We start from the raw sequence: 15,110 nt of genomic DNA on the forward strand, positions 1-15,110 counted from the left end.
ATCTCAGTGTGCCATTAGTGAAGCATGTGGGAGAGGGCGCACCCCACATGTCACTGTGTAATAAGCTAATGCCCTGATGCCCCACGACACCGGCGCACAGACACTCACTCACACCGACTATTGTGCACACATATAGCCTGGGAAGAGAATAGCTGTGTCTTATCAGACGCTGGCAGCTCCTGTCACTGAGCAGGGGCCTTCTACACCAGGCAGAACACGATTTCTCCTGGGAGCACTTTTCCCATTTCCTGCTTTTGAAAGGACTCTAAATAAGCCACGTTTGTCCTCATCTGAATGGATTTGACCCATTAAAACACGCATGCTCTGCTTTGAATTCAAATGGCTACAGACAGAAGCAGTGGGCGTGGCGTGGCGGGGCCTGGCAAGAACAGATAGTGACAGAGGTGACGTGACTGAGGAGGAGACAAGTGTTAAGTGGGATTTTCACACTAGTTTCAACATCAAAGAAGACACGAGCCCACCTGTGATACAGGGCTCTTGATGGTTGCGTTCATGACATTGTTCATGACATAATTTCAGGTTTAGGCCAAGGTAATTTTATGGGAGATTTACTTAAAGGGACTAAGATTAAAAATTGTGTATTTTCCTCCCCCTACATGTTCCAGCAATGTCCTAATGTGTAGAATGAGCCCAGACATATTCACCACAACTGCCTCTAAAATCCTGCACTGTCTCAAAAAGGTGTTAATTCAGGTCCGAAGTGCCGTCATGCACGAGCTTAATATAGAACCCACAGTTACGTGTAAGACCTCAGGTGGCAGCAGTGAGTAAAAATGACCAACTTGAATCTAGTCCCTTTAATGTTAAAAGTTTCTTTTTATAAGGGATTGGGTCCACATTGGGGCCGCTCTTGCAGCTTTACAAGACAACAATTTGCGCCTGTGTGAAGTGATATTCTTTAAGCTCATCTGGTGCAAAAATCACAGGCGAAGTATGTATCTTGTGTATCAACAAAGGTGTGCCAGTGCTTTCGCCGGTAGTCTTCCTCGTTGCTTTTCTTACATTAACATTGTGTGCAGCCTCGCACATGTTATTAAGCTTTTGCAGGACAATTTCACCCACTGTGAGTTAAACACTGTCCATGTCCCGAGAGAGCGAGAGAATATATCGATGGGTTCCGCACGTAATCAACAGCACGGGACAAACTCCATGCAGCAATAATGTGATCAAAACACCTGTAAACAGAGCAGGCCAATCAGGAGGGAGGAGGGCCTTGATTGTTTACTTTTAAAAATCTCTCTCTCTCTTTTCATTTTACAAAATTCACTTTAATATAGTAGAAAAGAATGTTCTGCTCTGTATAGTCCCTTTAAAGAGTGTAGGGTTGATTGTTAAAAACTAAACATTGTTGTCTATATCAGTGGTTCTCAACCTGGGGGTCGGGACCCCCAAGGGGGCCGCGAGACAAATTTGGGGTGTCGCCAGATCATGTACATAAAATATACATACTTTTTTTCAGCATATAATATTATATTTTATTGTGGCTTGTGTGTGCTATTTTACCAGAGTGCCATTATATGTTTGTTATTTGATTTATTTTATTTTAGCCATTTGTTTTTTTCTTTGTTTTTTAAGAATTATGTAGGCTAATGATCCGATTCCTCACAGTGTGACCCGAGCGGGGGGTCACGAACCCCCTTAACTGTTATAATGGGGGTCGCGGTTCCAAAAGGCTGAGAACCACTGGTCTATATTATGAATTCAGACATTACGGCCAAAATCTGACTTTCTGTCTGTAAAAGGGCAGCAAAAAAACACAACCCAAAAAATTAGCATTAGAAAAACAATGATTCAAAAGATGTAGTGCTTTGAAAGTTCCTGTTTCGTCACATTGGACCCATGTGTAGTCGAATGTTGTGACATCACGTGAGCAAAACCTATTCCCTGCTCTGTTACTTTACCTCACAATAAATCAATGAGAGGACGTCCTATAGGTGCAAATGTTCATCAGGGGCCAGAACGTGAGCCGCGCCGAATTAATACCGTCGCTGGGGAGCATTACAACGCTCGCACTCTCTCTCCCCTCTCACCGCGCACTCTCGCTCGTCCGGAAACAAGAAAGAATTGCCACCGAGACAGGAGCAATTTAAATCGACAACACTGAGTAATGACTCAATTTGCTGCACAGTCTAAACACCACAAGTAAATGGCATTACTAAATCATTAGAGTGGATCTGAATCTCTGCTCAGGAGGCGGCGGACAAAACGGATGCTCTTAAAAAGCGGCGGGGCGAGGGCAGAATATGTAAACATTGCAAGTATTAAAACCGTTTAACACAGCCCACGTTTCGTAGATACTGATAGTTTTTAGACAGAGTGGAAGACTCGACTGGCGGCTGCCCCAGCGCGATTTAAACGCAATCTAAATCCTTCAAAACCAGAACTGTTTAATTTAGATTGGGCACATCATTAAGTCCCTTTTATAATTAGTGCACAGCTAATTAATGCTTTTACTAAGAAGACGTTTAAATCAGTCGGCTTGTAATTACATTCATATCTTCGCCTTAAAGAAAGACGATTTATAGCGCGCGCCGGAGAGCCTGTGTGTTTTGTGTCCGCAGCTGTATCAACGGGCAAAAAATGGGTTGTGCGCAAACAACTTCTGAGGTGCGGTGCCGTAAAAACATGGCAGCTCAATCTGTTTTTGCCAACACTGTAAAATGTACGTTCCCCATGAGACAGGGAGTTTTCGTATACGAAGAAATGCAAACTTACCTTGTCGTCTTGATCGCTCTCTGTATCACCCTGCAAGAAACAAAAAAAGTGTTTAATTTCAATGCGTAGCCAGGCAGGCAGTAGGCCTGTCACGATAACAAATTTGAAGTTTGATATATTGAGGCAGGAAAGTATTGCGATAAAGTATATTATTGACTCTAGCGATACTAGATACTGTCGACTATCAGGCGTGAAAATGACAGTAAACCTTTGTTCTAAAAGTGCATCGTCATATCCTAAAATACCACACAAGCTGTGATAAACATTAAATATGTTGAAACTCAATTTGCTTCAGTGAAAAATCTAAGTTTACAAAGAAAGAATGGAAGAAAATGTTGATAAATATACAGACGATAAATATCGAGCCCAAAAATGTATCGTTTATCTGTTTTTTATTGAACGATAAGTCGATATAGTTTTTATCGAGACAGCCCTAAAAGGCAGAAGAAAACATCACACAATATTGGCAACTGACTTCATTCACAAATAGCAATCCCCTTTATAATCTAGAGAAAGATACTCCCCAAAAACAAAGCTGCAAATACAACAGTTCACCCATCGTTCCCAATAAGTCGCCTCCTTTAATAGATGACACCCCAAAGGACTCAAGCCTTCGGAGTACAACTCGTAAAAATATCTTTAATAAACATCCAGGAATACTATACTCATCCAGGAATCCATATTTAGAAACCCGCATATCCACAACGAGAATAAGTAAGTCCCTTGTGTGCATTGGTGCTTGAGGCCGAGGATGGAAATAACAAAAAAAAAGCAAGGGGAACTTTGTAATGGAAGGAGGGAAAAGGGGCTAGATTTCATTTTTTCTCTCCAATTTCAATTTCAAGGTCCACTTAATTCTTTATCAGCTAATTAGTGCGACGCTGGGTGACTGGCGGCCCTCAGAGCTGTGCATATGGCTGTGACGCAGAGGAGCACTGGAGTTGGTAATGAAGAAGGCACAGGGGGGATAAAGGGGAGGGGGTGGGCACTGCATGTGTGTGTGCGTGTGGGCCGGCGTGTGTCAGTTTGAGCAGAGGGTTCAGCTCAGGCAGGGGGAATACATGACTGACAGCCCGAGGAGTGAGCGACAGAAGGCAATGGATTTTTTTTTTTTTCTCTTTTTTTTACTTCTATCTCCTGTTTTCTGCTGATCCGAGCCCCTCCGCAGCTCAAAGGTAGCTGGCAGGGCTCACGGCTGGTCTGTTGCTCAAGCTGGACAGTAGAGAGGGGAGAGAAAAAAGAGTCGGGGGGTGGTGGTGGTGGTGGCGGGGGGTGCGAGCTCAGCAGGAGCAAGCATCCAATTTACAGGCCTGTCCCGCACCGCCCCAGGGACCACCCGAAGGCACGCTGCCATGATGGTCAGCTCCAGCGGCTCATAAATTATGCAGAGGCAATAAACGCGCTGGGCAAACACTCCTCAGACATTTCCCTGCTCCTCCGTTCCCCCTCTCGCTGGTTCTATCATCAACAACCACAATAACAGCATAGGGATTCCAGGGTTAATTATTTTGTGACAGGAAAAATGACACAATGTGTATTGGCTGCAGAGAGTTTCAGATCTCTTCACTTCTTCATTTATTACCCAACAACTTCTAAAAAAAAAAAGGGGTAAGATTTCATAGTGATATAAACTAAGGCTGCACAATATACCGCAAACAATATTGTATCACAGTATCAGGTGATGCAATATCCTTATCGCAAGGAGCCACGATATATCGCAACATTACTTAAAGGGACTAGAAGCAAGTTGGCCATTTTATACTCACTACTGCCACCTCAGGTCATACGTGTAACTGCACCTTCTATATTAAGCTCGTGCAATTCGGACCCGAAGTAACAACTTTCTGAGTGACAGTGCAGGATTTTAGAGGCAGTTGTGGTGAACAGGTCTGGGCTCATTCTACAGCTTAGGACATGGCTGGAACATGTAGGGGAGGAAAGTACTTTATTATAACATTTTTAAACTCTGCATAGTCCCTTTAAGTCTTCATCTGACTGAACGGGACATTTTTTGCAAACTCAGCCAAAAACAAACAATGAACAGAACTTTAAGTGCGTAAAAGTTCAGGTTTAGTTTAACACTTCCTAATTTAGTTCAATTTAATCCTTGTCTTGTCCTACCCCCAGTTCGGGAACCTATTGTACATGTTTTAGTGGTACGGAGAAACCAGAGGAAACCTACGCAGAGACGGAGAGAACAAGCAAACTCCACACGGAAAAGTCTAGGTGCCAGTGCTAACCGCTGTGCCACCGTGCCACCTTCAACATATCGTGTTGAAGCGGTTAGGTAAAATATCGCAATATTGCACCATCATATCGCATATCGCAAGTAACTTCAATATTATATCGTGCCGCCCTAATAATAACTACATAAAATATCTCAAAATCCATAGCGCTTTTGGAACTTTCACTGTACATGAGTTTAGAGTCTGTGGTGAATTCCATTTAATGTCTATGATACAGAAAAGCACAGCCAGTAAATAGCATATAATAAATATTCTGAACTTTTCCAGTGTGAGACTTAAACACAACAATACACAACAACTGTATACATATACAGTATGAGGGTAATTGGACCCAGTTTTAAATGGCAGTATGTAAACAATACAATGTTAAACCAGTTTTCTTGGTTTATAGAGTAATCTATCCGCAGTAAATAGGTTGAGACACTCATGTCTGTAACTTGTAGATTCCCACTTCTCTCCAGATCAAAAAGCAGCACTTAAGCATAAATGTGCCCAGTTATTTGCAGAGAGAGATACAAGTGTTCCTAACAAAAACAAAGCACTGATCACAAAGATTCAGCTCATTGTTCAGCTTTTTTCACTCGATGTAAAATGCATAAATATCATTGCAATATTACGTCGACACCACATTGACTTTTGGAAGATGCCCTGATAATGTTAATAATGCAACAAATGGTGGGTATTTATCCAAAACAGATGCGGCACGAGGTAAACAGACAAACACAGACATGTAGCTCCTCCATTGTGATGCAGAAAGTACGCGCAGAGCTCCTCCTTTCATCCCGCTCTCTCTCCTCTGCCTCCTGTTCCCTTTCTGTACAGCCAATTGCTTTGATTGCCGAGATAGAAGCCGGCTGGAATGACTTGCCCTTGCTTGTGAAGCAAATGGAACATGCTAATGGAACTCATCGTATTACCCAATGCAAAAGTGCCATAGCTCATTACTTTAAGATAAAAGGATATCATTGTAGACGGCGAGCAGAATTGACTTTCTGTGCCGCGACTTGATGATGATTTAATCAACTGCTCTCTTTCACTTCTCATCCACACGCCTGTCGCTTTCCCAGGTGCCACTAAACCAGGCGCTCGCACGGCTGGTGGGGAGAGAAAAGAAAAGAAATAACTGTCATTACCTTTTTTTCATCCAGGAAGAGAGGTATGCAAATTTCCCAGAGCGACAAAGGATGAAAAAAAGGGAAAACTTAATAAAATGGAAATACCTTTATAATGAGCAAAGTAAAAAATCCTCAGATCAGACTTGACAGGTAAGGGCAAGCTGTCTGTTAGAGCTACAGAGCACATGGCTAACTCGCTACAGCTCCGTCTGCTTAACTAGAAAGCCAAAAGTTACAAAATAATGATAAGAAAAGATAAAAGCGAAATCCCAGACAAACAAATAAGCCTGAGCTGCCACTCACTGTTAGGCGATCACAGAGAAGAATGCTGTGCCTCATGCATAAAGCAGCTAGGAGAAGACGGAGGAATGTGTATTTGACTGCTCTAAATAGAATACGCAATAAAAAAGAATAAAATGTGGGATTTAAAAGTACTTTTGGAGCCACATCTATCATTCCCTCAGTGTAGAAATGTTAGATAGCAGTACACAGGGCTCTCCAGGAAAACACAACACAATGCTGCCTTTGAGATCTGAGGCTTTGAGAGGAGGCGGTATAGGACATAGTCTCATTTGGAGAAAGCCATGCACAATAAGGAAACCATTAGTCTGGGAGGAGGCTGACATAAAGAAGGAGAACTTTATCCAGGCCTGCTGCTATTTACATAGGCGCGCTGTAACTGTAGCACAGAGCCCGTGTTTAGTTAAAGAAGGACAGGAATGTCAAACATTAGCGGCTGCTCTAAGAGCTGTTGATGTTGGCCTGTATCCGGAGCACTTCTGATTGCCCCACTACTCTTACCCGGCCTCTCCTCTTACTGAGCGCTCCAACTCATTTCCCTGTTCTCAGTCCAAGCAGCAAGGCTTTTGTTTATACTGCTCTCCAAGTACAAGTAAATTATTCTGGTCTTCAATCCTCTCAAGCTGAGTGTAGTCCTGACCCAATACAAGGCAGACACAAAAAAACGAGCTGAATGCCCCGATAATCATACAAAGCTCTACAGCATCTTACTAAAAGAGTCACAGAACGATGTCAGATCAAACAGCAAAGTCAAATTTATTCACCAAACCTGCCTATGAGTCAGCTGATGAACAATATATGGTTCTCATGTGACTTTTCTATGATAGGTCCTGCCTAGTAATGGAGATTGGTTTGCCATTGGTGTTTATCATTGGAAATAAGGCAGCCCTGCCCCGAGCTGCTGAAAGGGTTAGAAAGCAGAAGCCAGTGTGCCTAGGGGCTGGAGGGCAGCATGAAGGATGGCAGCCATAGTCAGGGTCAGCTGTGACAGGCCCAGTTTGATGTGCTGTTGTCAAGGCTCCCGGCTCCCTCTCCCCAGCTCCTTCCTCATAGCTGCATATCCTGATGGTTTTTTTGAGGCAAACAGTCACATGGCGAAATGGTTTGCTACCCTCCTGCTGCATCTCCTCCATCTGCTGCTGGGGCTCTGGTGCCCGCGATTGCCTGCCTGTCACAGCGTGTGTGGAAATTAGCCGGGGAGGAGGTGTTCGCTTGTGCTAATTACATTTTAATCATTGGAAATGTGTTGGCAAATCAAGCCTTGATTGCCATCATGGAGCCCAATGTCTGCTCGCTCTGCAGGTTGGGGATGGGGCAGGGGGCTGTGCGGCAGGCTGACTGAGCGGGACACTTTTCCAAGCAGCAAATGGAGGCTTAATGCTAAAGAGACTGTGTCATTACTCACATGCAGCATCCGTAATGTGCAGATGAGAAACTCACCACCATGGCTCACTCACCCTCACACCTCTGCCAGTCTGGGACAGAAAGTGACAGCAGGAGGCCACGTCACCATTCACACCAAAGGTCCCTCACCATACTACTTATAAAAAGTACGTATGTAATTCATATTAAAGCATAGCGCAGTGGCACCTAATCCGTGGGGACAGGACCTGCAGAAGCAAGGGTCAGCTTTATTTTACTATACCCAACCCTGACCGGATCATCGTCTCATTGAGGTATCAAACCTACCTAAATCTGCAGGAAACTGTCAGGCACAACATTCTCAATTTACTTCCAAAACAAAATCATAAGGAGAGGGTGCTACGTGACACAGTTGATCAAAAATAGAGCCTTGTCAACAGCCCGTATGACGTCTGCTGGCAGAAGGCAGCCAGCTCATCGGTGGGTTCTGCCTCTGTGCCTCTAATCACTTAACTCTCACACCTGATGGCACACTATTAACTTTGACTGTCTCCAGTGACCCTGCGGGTCGTTGCCCATCACATCAAGTTTTTATTAGGGAATTTTCCTCATCATTAGCCAAGGCCTGGAAATGAGGCATTAATATTCATCCTGGCAACCCAAGACGAGGTCCCACTGATTTTCCATCATCCAGGCTATCAGCACAGCTGCTGCTGTTAACAATCAGCCCAGTGCAGCACTGACTGTGCATCATTACGGCTGCACTGAGCTTCAGAGAGCTGCTGAAAGAAAGGTACACCTCACATCCAGCTGACAGCCCCCGAGCACAGAGTGCTCAGCTCTGGCAACAATGTGGCTCCAAGCCTAGTGCTGAGACTGGCAGCACTCCAAGCCTTAGACACACTGGGTTCACAGCCCACTGCAAACATTAAAGCACACATTCATTCGTATAACATGGTAGAAACAAATACTATCACAGGGACAAGATTCTCACTAAATTAATTTGAATGTTATGATCACCTTAGTCCACATTTCTCTCACATACAAAACAAAAATATCAGTGTGAACATTTGTAATAAATGTGTAAAACACGTCTTTTTCAGTTCAGTTTTGAAGAGTTTAACACAGAGAAGAGTTTGAACGCAGACTGTGGATCTTCAGTAGAACAAGGACATACGGTGTGGCTGTGAAACAGATGCAGCCGTTTCAGCAGCATCTTCCCCATAATTAGAGCGCCGATGACAAAAACACTTTGTTATTCTCTTACTATGATTTGCTGGCTGTCACACTGTACATCTGAGTTGCCTCATTATACAGAGCGTAGTCAAATAAAAGCCAACACAGCGCACTGCTGTCGAGATTCTGTCTAGCGCACATGCAAACAAGCTCAGATGAATAAACATTACTTGTTGTTGAGGGCTGGTCTTTGAGCTGAAAGGCTCACACATATCTACTTTGTACAAAATAAAAATATTTAATTTGAAAGGCTGATGCAAGACGAAATTAAATTAAAAGCAACCCATGCTAACTGCTAAAACAAATGACTTGCAGCGTGCTAAATTACATTTGCTCCCCATCAGTGAGATCAAACAAGGCGAGTTTGACTCTCCTGCGCTAATGATTTCCTGCACTCACCTCCTCCTCCATCCCAGGGGTGTTCATAAACACTCAGTCTGGGTTTTTGTTTGTTTGCCTGCTTTATTTATACATTTCCCAGCTCTACAGCTCTGCACTGTTCCTCCTCGTCTCGTTTACTCGGCCCACGCTGGTGGCAGACGGGCTGAATTAGAGGGATCTAATGTAATCCCAGGGACAGAGCGCTCAGAAAAAATGTGCTCAATTAAAGCAGGATGAGCCCACAGGGAGCATCCCTGGCAGAGCGTGGGGTGACTGACACGGCCCTTTGGTTGGGATTAATTAGCATGCTAAGTGGTGGTGCACAATAACAGGCTGAAAGCTGCAGACCAGCCATCTGACATGGACCACCTTGTGCATGCCGCACCAGGCAGAAGGTTTAACCCATAAAGCCTGAGTCAAGCAGATGCATATGTATGAGCCTGAGAGATTTCAATCCAAAAGTCAGCTTTAAGCACTGAGTACACGCGGCAGCACATACAGATAAACAATGTGCCACAAACAAGTCTCTGGTCAGGATTTGTCAATCCCGGAAATACTGTTCTTTGTATTTCAGTTTGAAGCCTTCACAGAAAGCAGCGTCCAAGGCCCTTTGTATTGTAGTTGATGGAAGAGGGGGCTCCACTGAATGTGTACAGTATTTGCTATGAGCTGTGTTTAGACTGTTGCAAAGGCTACAGCAAAGTAGTACTCTCATCAGCACATCTATTCCATATGTGATCAATCCTATAGGAGCTTTGAGCACCTATGAACTCTTTGTTATGTCAGCCATAATCACTGTACAATTATATGGTCATAATCTGGCTATACGGGTCACTTTGTTGTCTGGGAAAGCTGCTTTGATCATGTTGTGCAGGATATGTTTCACATTAGAGGCCTGCTATGATGTATGTTTCCTGTCACCACAAGGATAACAGTGGGGTCAGCGGTGCAAGAACTTGCCCCTGCTCCTGCAGTCCCCTGCTGCTGGCCAGTGGAAAATCAAACACACAGATGAAAACCAATGAGGAGGAAGAGATGTGCTAAATGAAAGACATGTGCTGGAGTTCAAAGGCCTCCTCAGTGCCTAAATTATGAAGTTTTGCTCATACTATGGTATCTGTGTCAACGTTATGGTCACCATTTTCTTGAGTGGTGTGAAATTTATGGACCATTTATCAATTCAACACGCAGCCAAGGTCAGAGCTGCTGCCCTGGGGCTCTACAGCCCCAACCATATATTAACACAAGTGTTCTAGGGAAATGACTATGACTTTGAATGCACCTTTCACACATCTGATGGTCTCCTGGGTTAGTAGAGCTGAAACAGCTCACTAATCAAAGACACCATTGTGAATGAAGCACAGAGCTTAGTCTGTCAGATAGCTGGATCCATGCAGGTCACACGCTTAGAACTGATCAGAGCCTCCCAGAGGACAGAAGGACAGCTTGGTCCCTGAGGACAGAGGGACAGTCCGGGCCAGGCGCTCCACTTGTTTTCCTGCATGAGCCCAGAGCCTGCTGTCCTGAGTGCAGAGCTACCATCTGTGCTCCCTCGACAGTGAGTTGGCAAACGAGGCTGTGCCTGAGGGCTGTGCTGTGGTTAGGGATGCTCCCTGGTGTTTGGGAGAGCCTCTCCATAACACTTTCCTCATGAGCTCCTCCACAGGCTGCTCCTGGAACGTCTTGGAGCCATCTGGGGAGAAGTGGAGCGTGGCAGAGAGCAGCTGGACACTTCCAGCTGCTGTTTAAGCCATGGCAGCACGTGCCATGTCATTCTACAGAGGAGCAGCATACACAGCAGCACAACAGGGCTAGGACATCAGTTTGTTTTAAAAGGATTCTATGTGCGAACGCATGAAGGTTTTACATTTTTGCTTTCACAATGTCATACTCAGAGCAGTGTGAAAGCAATGACTTGAATTCTCATTTTGTCACATTGTTCGCTTCAGAGTATTCCAGTCCCTGCACAGTTCACACTAAAAATGAGCTGGATCCTTAGAAAATGTCGATTGGCCACGGGAGACAGCGCGGGAGGTTTTCTCACAAAGCCGAACAAGTCTTTTTCTTGTGTGGATCCCCGGAGTCCGGACCCCCTTTGTGCTGCTATAGGCGAAAAGTGCTTGTCAGGAGAACATTAATTAAAGTGTTAAAGGTAAAAGAAGCATCGACTTTCTCTCTCTCTCTCTGCAACTTTGTCGACCACTGGCAGCAGCAAAACCCACTGCCCCCAAAGGTAAAGTCTTCTACTTGCTCAGACCCGGGAGCTAACTGGAAAAAAGCCCCACTAAGACCAATTAAGGCTTTCACTATGAGACTGAAAGGAAGACAAATGGAGGCAGAAGGCCCGATTACAAGAAACCTTTGTACAGATGTAAAGCAATTAGAGCAGTCTCAGGGGCCAGACAGCGCGGTACCTGAGAGTCATGGATCCTACAGCCAGTCCAAAGTCGGAACAATCCCTCTTTTCTGTTTAGGGCCCCAGTCAGCCTGTGTATTAGTGTCATATATCAGCCCATAGGCCTGTATTGGATTCTCCAGAGCAGACAAGCAGCAGTGGTTCAGCCAAGAGGACCACTTCACTCTCCATTATACGTGTTTTGGAGAACAGGGCTCTTTTATCCAGTCAGACGGGCCTTTTCAATAATACAAGTCCTGATAGGACGTACGGGTGCTCTCAGGTGTCACCTTCCACTAGAGACGTTAGCCAGAGAGGTCATTGTGATCAATGCACAAGTAATTATACTGCAGCGATTACCAGTCTGAGCACATTTAACCAGTGCACTGATGTCACCTCTGCAGAGCAAACTCTTATGAAACAGGAGCTACACATGCAACCGCAAAACAAAATGCTCTACTATTGTATTTTACATTGTTATGTTTTCCAGTTCATTCCTTTCATGTATCTTTGACACTTAACTGGAAACCTGCGGCAAAAAAAAAAAGTTGCTTTCACTCCTTTCTTATACTTTTGTGAAACTACAACTTAATGAAGCAGGGAAAAGTGACATGAAATCCAATGAAATATTCAGCAATCCTTCTCAGCAGAGATGAGCAGACGTTCCTGTCCAGGTGGATGTTTTTGCTCTGCGAAGGGGTGGTAAGCTGTGCAATGGGAGCAGGTCGGGAGGTAAGGATAGTGCCTTTGTGGTTTTGTGGGGCTGTGGGAAGAGCTCGCTTGGGCCAAATTTGAGAAGCATTGTATGAGCAGGTGTTACGGTACTTTGAGTAGTCACCGAGGAAGATTCAACGTATTTGTATTGTTGATGATAAAACACTGCATTTGTACGATACAATCTGACAAAACACTACGAAAATGGGGCAAAGGATGCAGATTGGTCAAACTACATTCACATAGTCATAAATAATGTATGTATGTGAAATGTACACTTCTATTTGTGTCTTGGCCATATTATTTTAGATCAGAAGGAAGTATATAGACCATGAATCACAATTACAACATAAATATGTATCCAACATAAATGATTGAATCCTATCGTAACCATAAAAGCCCAGCAGCCCCAGTGTCTTCTGCACTGACTGCCCTTATTAGCTGCAGCAGAGAGCCCGTAGAGTCAGTTTTCAAAGAGGGAGAAACAAATTTACTGCTAATCAGAATTTATGTTCAGTGGTCTGATCTCCAATTACCTTAAGCACAAACCCTCCTGATGACCTGAGATTATGAAATAATTTTGACAAATGGCGGCCTGCGATGTAATGACCTTTTCCTCTGCTGGCTGCGGCGCTCATTATTTATGGGGGCCTTTTAAAAAGCAGGTATGGGGGAAATGAATGTGCCGCTGTCACTATGTGTAATGGGGCTAATAATGGTATCCTGTGCACAGTATAATGAACCCCTCCTCCATAGAAAAGCTATACGTGCTGCACTGGACTGCTTTGATGAGCTTCAGAATCAGAGCAACACATCTGTGGGAAGAAGTTCTCCAGCTGTCCAAGCCATTTGCCTGCACTCTCACTCGCACACACTAAACGCTACCATCAAACTGACAACACAGCTGATAGGTTTCATGCATAATGTCCTTATGAGCGTGCCTGCTAAAGTTATCTTTGTTGTATTTCAAAGAAGGAGATGTCGGAAAGCATGGAAGTCATTAAGTCACATAAAAGGACTATATAGTACTGTTTTTAGTAGAACGTAATTTCTGAAAATTGCTGGTAGTAAATCTCCACAGACATTCCTAGTTCCACTTTAGATGAAGAAAACCATTTGACTTTGCAGCTCAGTTTTGATAAAGTCCCATGGAGGCGCTAGTTAAAGACTTAAGCAGATGGCCAGATACTTGGCATAAGAAGAGAGCCGCGCTGAAGATTTTTGGCAAATCTACAGGCATATGGCAAAAGTTCATGCCAAACACTCCACAAAAACACTGCTTTAGGAAAGCAGAAGCATTTTATGAGAGATATAATAAAAGAATATGACAAGAAGATGTCAAATAAGTAGAAATGTGAAACCACTCTGTGAACGTAATTTAGCTCAAGGCACAGTCCAGAGGTTCTTGGTCTTAAATAATCAGTGTCATAATAAAACTCAGAGCTCTGGACAGCATTAGAAAATACATTGGTTGAGTAACAGAGCCCTGCCTCTGTAAACTGCGGACTTCAACTGGACCGGCTTAAAGCACAGTGAGTCCGCAATCAAAACCAGGTCCAATGCTTTACTGGAAGTGCTTTATTTGTCAGTAGGGCAGTGGCAATATGACAATAAAAAACTGAATCATGACCTGACCCTTGTGGAGTTCTGCTATTGTGGTAATAAGAGATAAGATGGAACTTTATTGATCTCACAATGGAGAAATTCACTAAAGAACACTCAGTGGGTACAAATAGACAGGAAATGTGATCAAGTAATACTAACTAGAGGTATCTTATATACAATGAATATAGAACTTTAAAAGGGCACGTGGTTTTGCATAGAGGTTATTGCACATGAGTCAATTACACTACATTAGGGTTGTACAGTCTGACAGCAGTGAGGATGAAGGTTCTGCGGTGGAGCTCCTTCTTGCACTGAGAGTGTCTCAGTCAATAGCAACAGCATCATATCGTGATTCAGCACTCGCCTGTTTACAAAGAAATGCTGACGCTTTTCCCCCCTTAAACACAGTCAGGCTTGAAGTTTGAAGTAAAGATACTAAGGGCACATGAATCACGATATAATCAAAATCGCGGTCTAGACTTGCATAACTGCGTAAATCAGATGGAGATTTGGTCTACTACTGCAATTACAACGACATCATCCAGCATGGTCATAATATTTGCGTCTGCGATCACAACTATTACTATAACAACTGGATACAACATTGAGGTCTGATCACTGACTTAAGTGTAGCTCTGAGCATTAGGTTTTTCACCGCTGAAAGAGTAAACTCATGTTGATAGCTCTGTTTATTATATGGTGAGCTTGGAGTGGGCCAACAGTCGTGGTAACAATAGCAGTTGACTAAACATGACTGACAGAACACAACAGAGGAAGGAGGGCTCTGTCTCCCGGGGCATGGCAGGGAGGAACAAGGCATCAATCACACTGAGCTCTGGTACGACTGCTTTCAACAACGGATTCAGCTCATTCTGGTCTCTGTACCGTGTGCTATACAGTCTGCAGCTCATGTTTTTACACATGACAGACAAGACTCCATAAGGCTCTCAAGGCAAAACCTAGAAATGACAAAATAGAGAAGATAAATCAGTCTAGTTTTGCTACAACTACAATTACCAT

At 43.9% G+C, this 15,110-nt stretch overlaps 1 protein-coding gene across 6 annotated transcripts in view; it reads right to left on the reverse strand.

The window, feature by feature from the left end:
• Positions 1-15,110, reverse strand: part of auts2a (activator of transcription and developmental regulator AUTS2 a) — a 217,449-nt gene that overhangs the window by 81,812 nt on the left and 120,527 nt on the right. For all 6 annotated transcript variants that reach the window (XM_079565831.1, XM_079565829.1, XM_079565827.1 and 3 more), the window contains one exon: positions 2,737-2,766. In XM_079565831.1, the coding sequence (XP_079421957.1) occupies positions 2,737-2,766 (30 nt within the window). The remainder of the gene's footprint in view (positions 1-2,736; positions 2,767-15,110) is intronic.

Source organism: Gobius niger (genome assembly GCF_951799975.1).
Source record: "Gobius niger genome assembly, chromosome: 11".
NCBI lineage: Eukaryota > Metazoa > Chordata > Actinopteri > Gobiiformes > Gobiidae > Gobius > Gobius niger.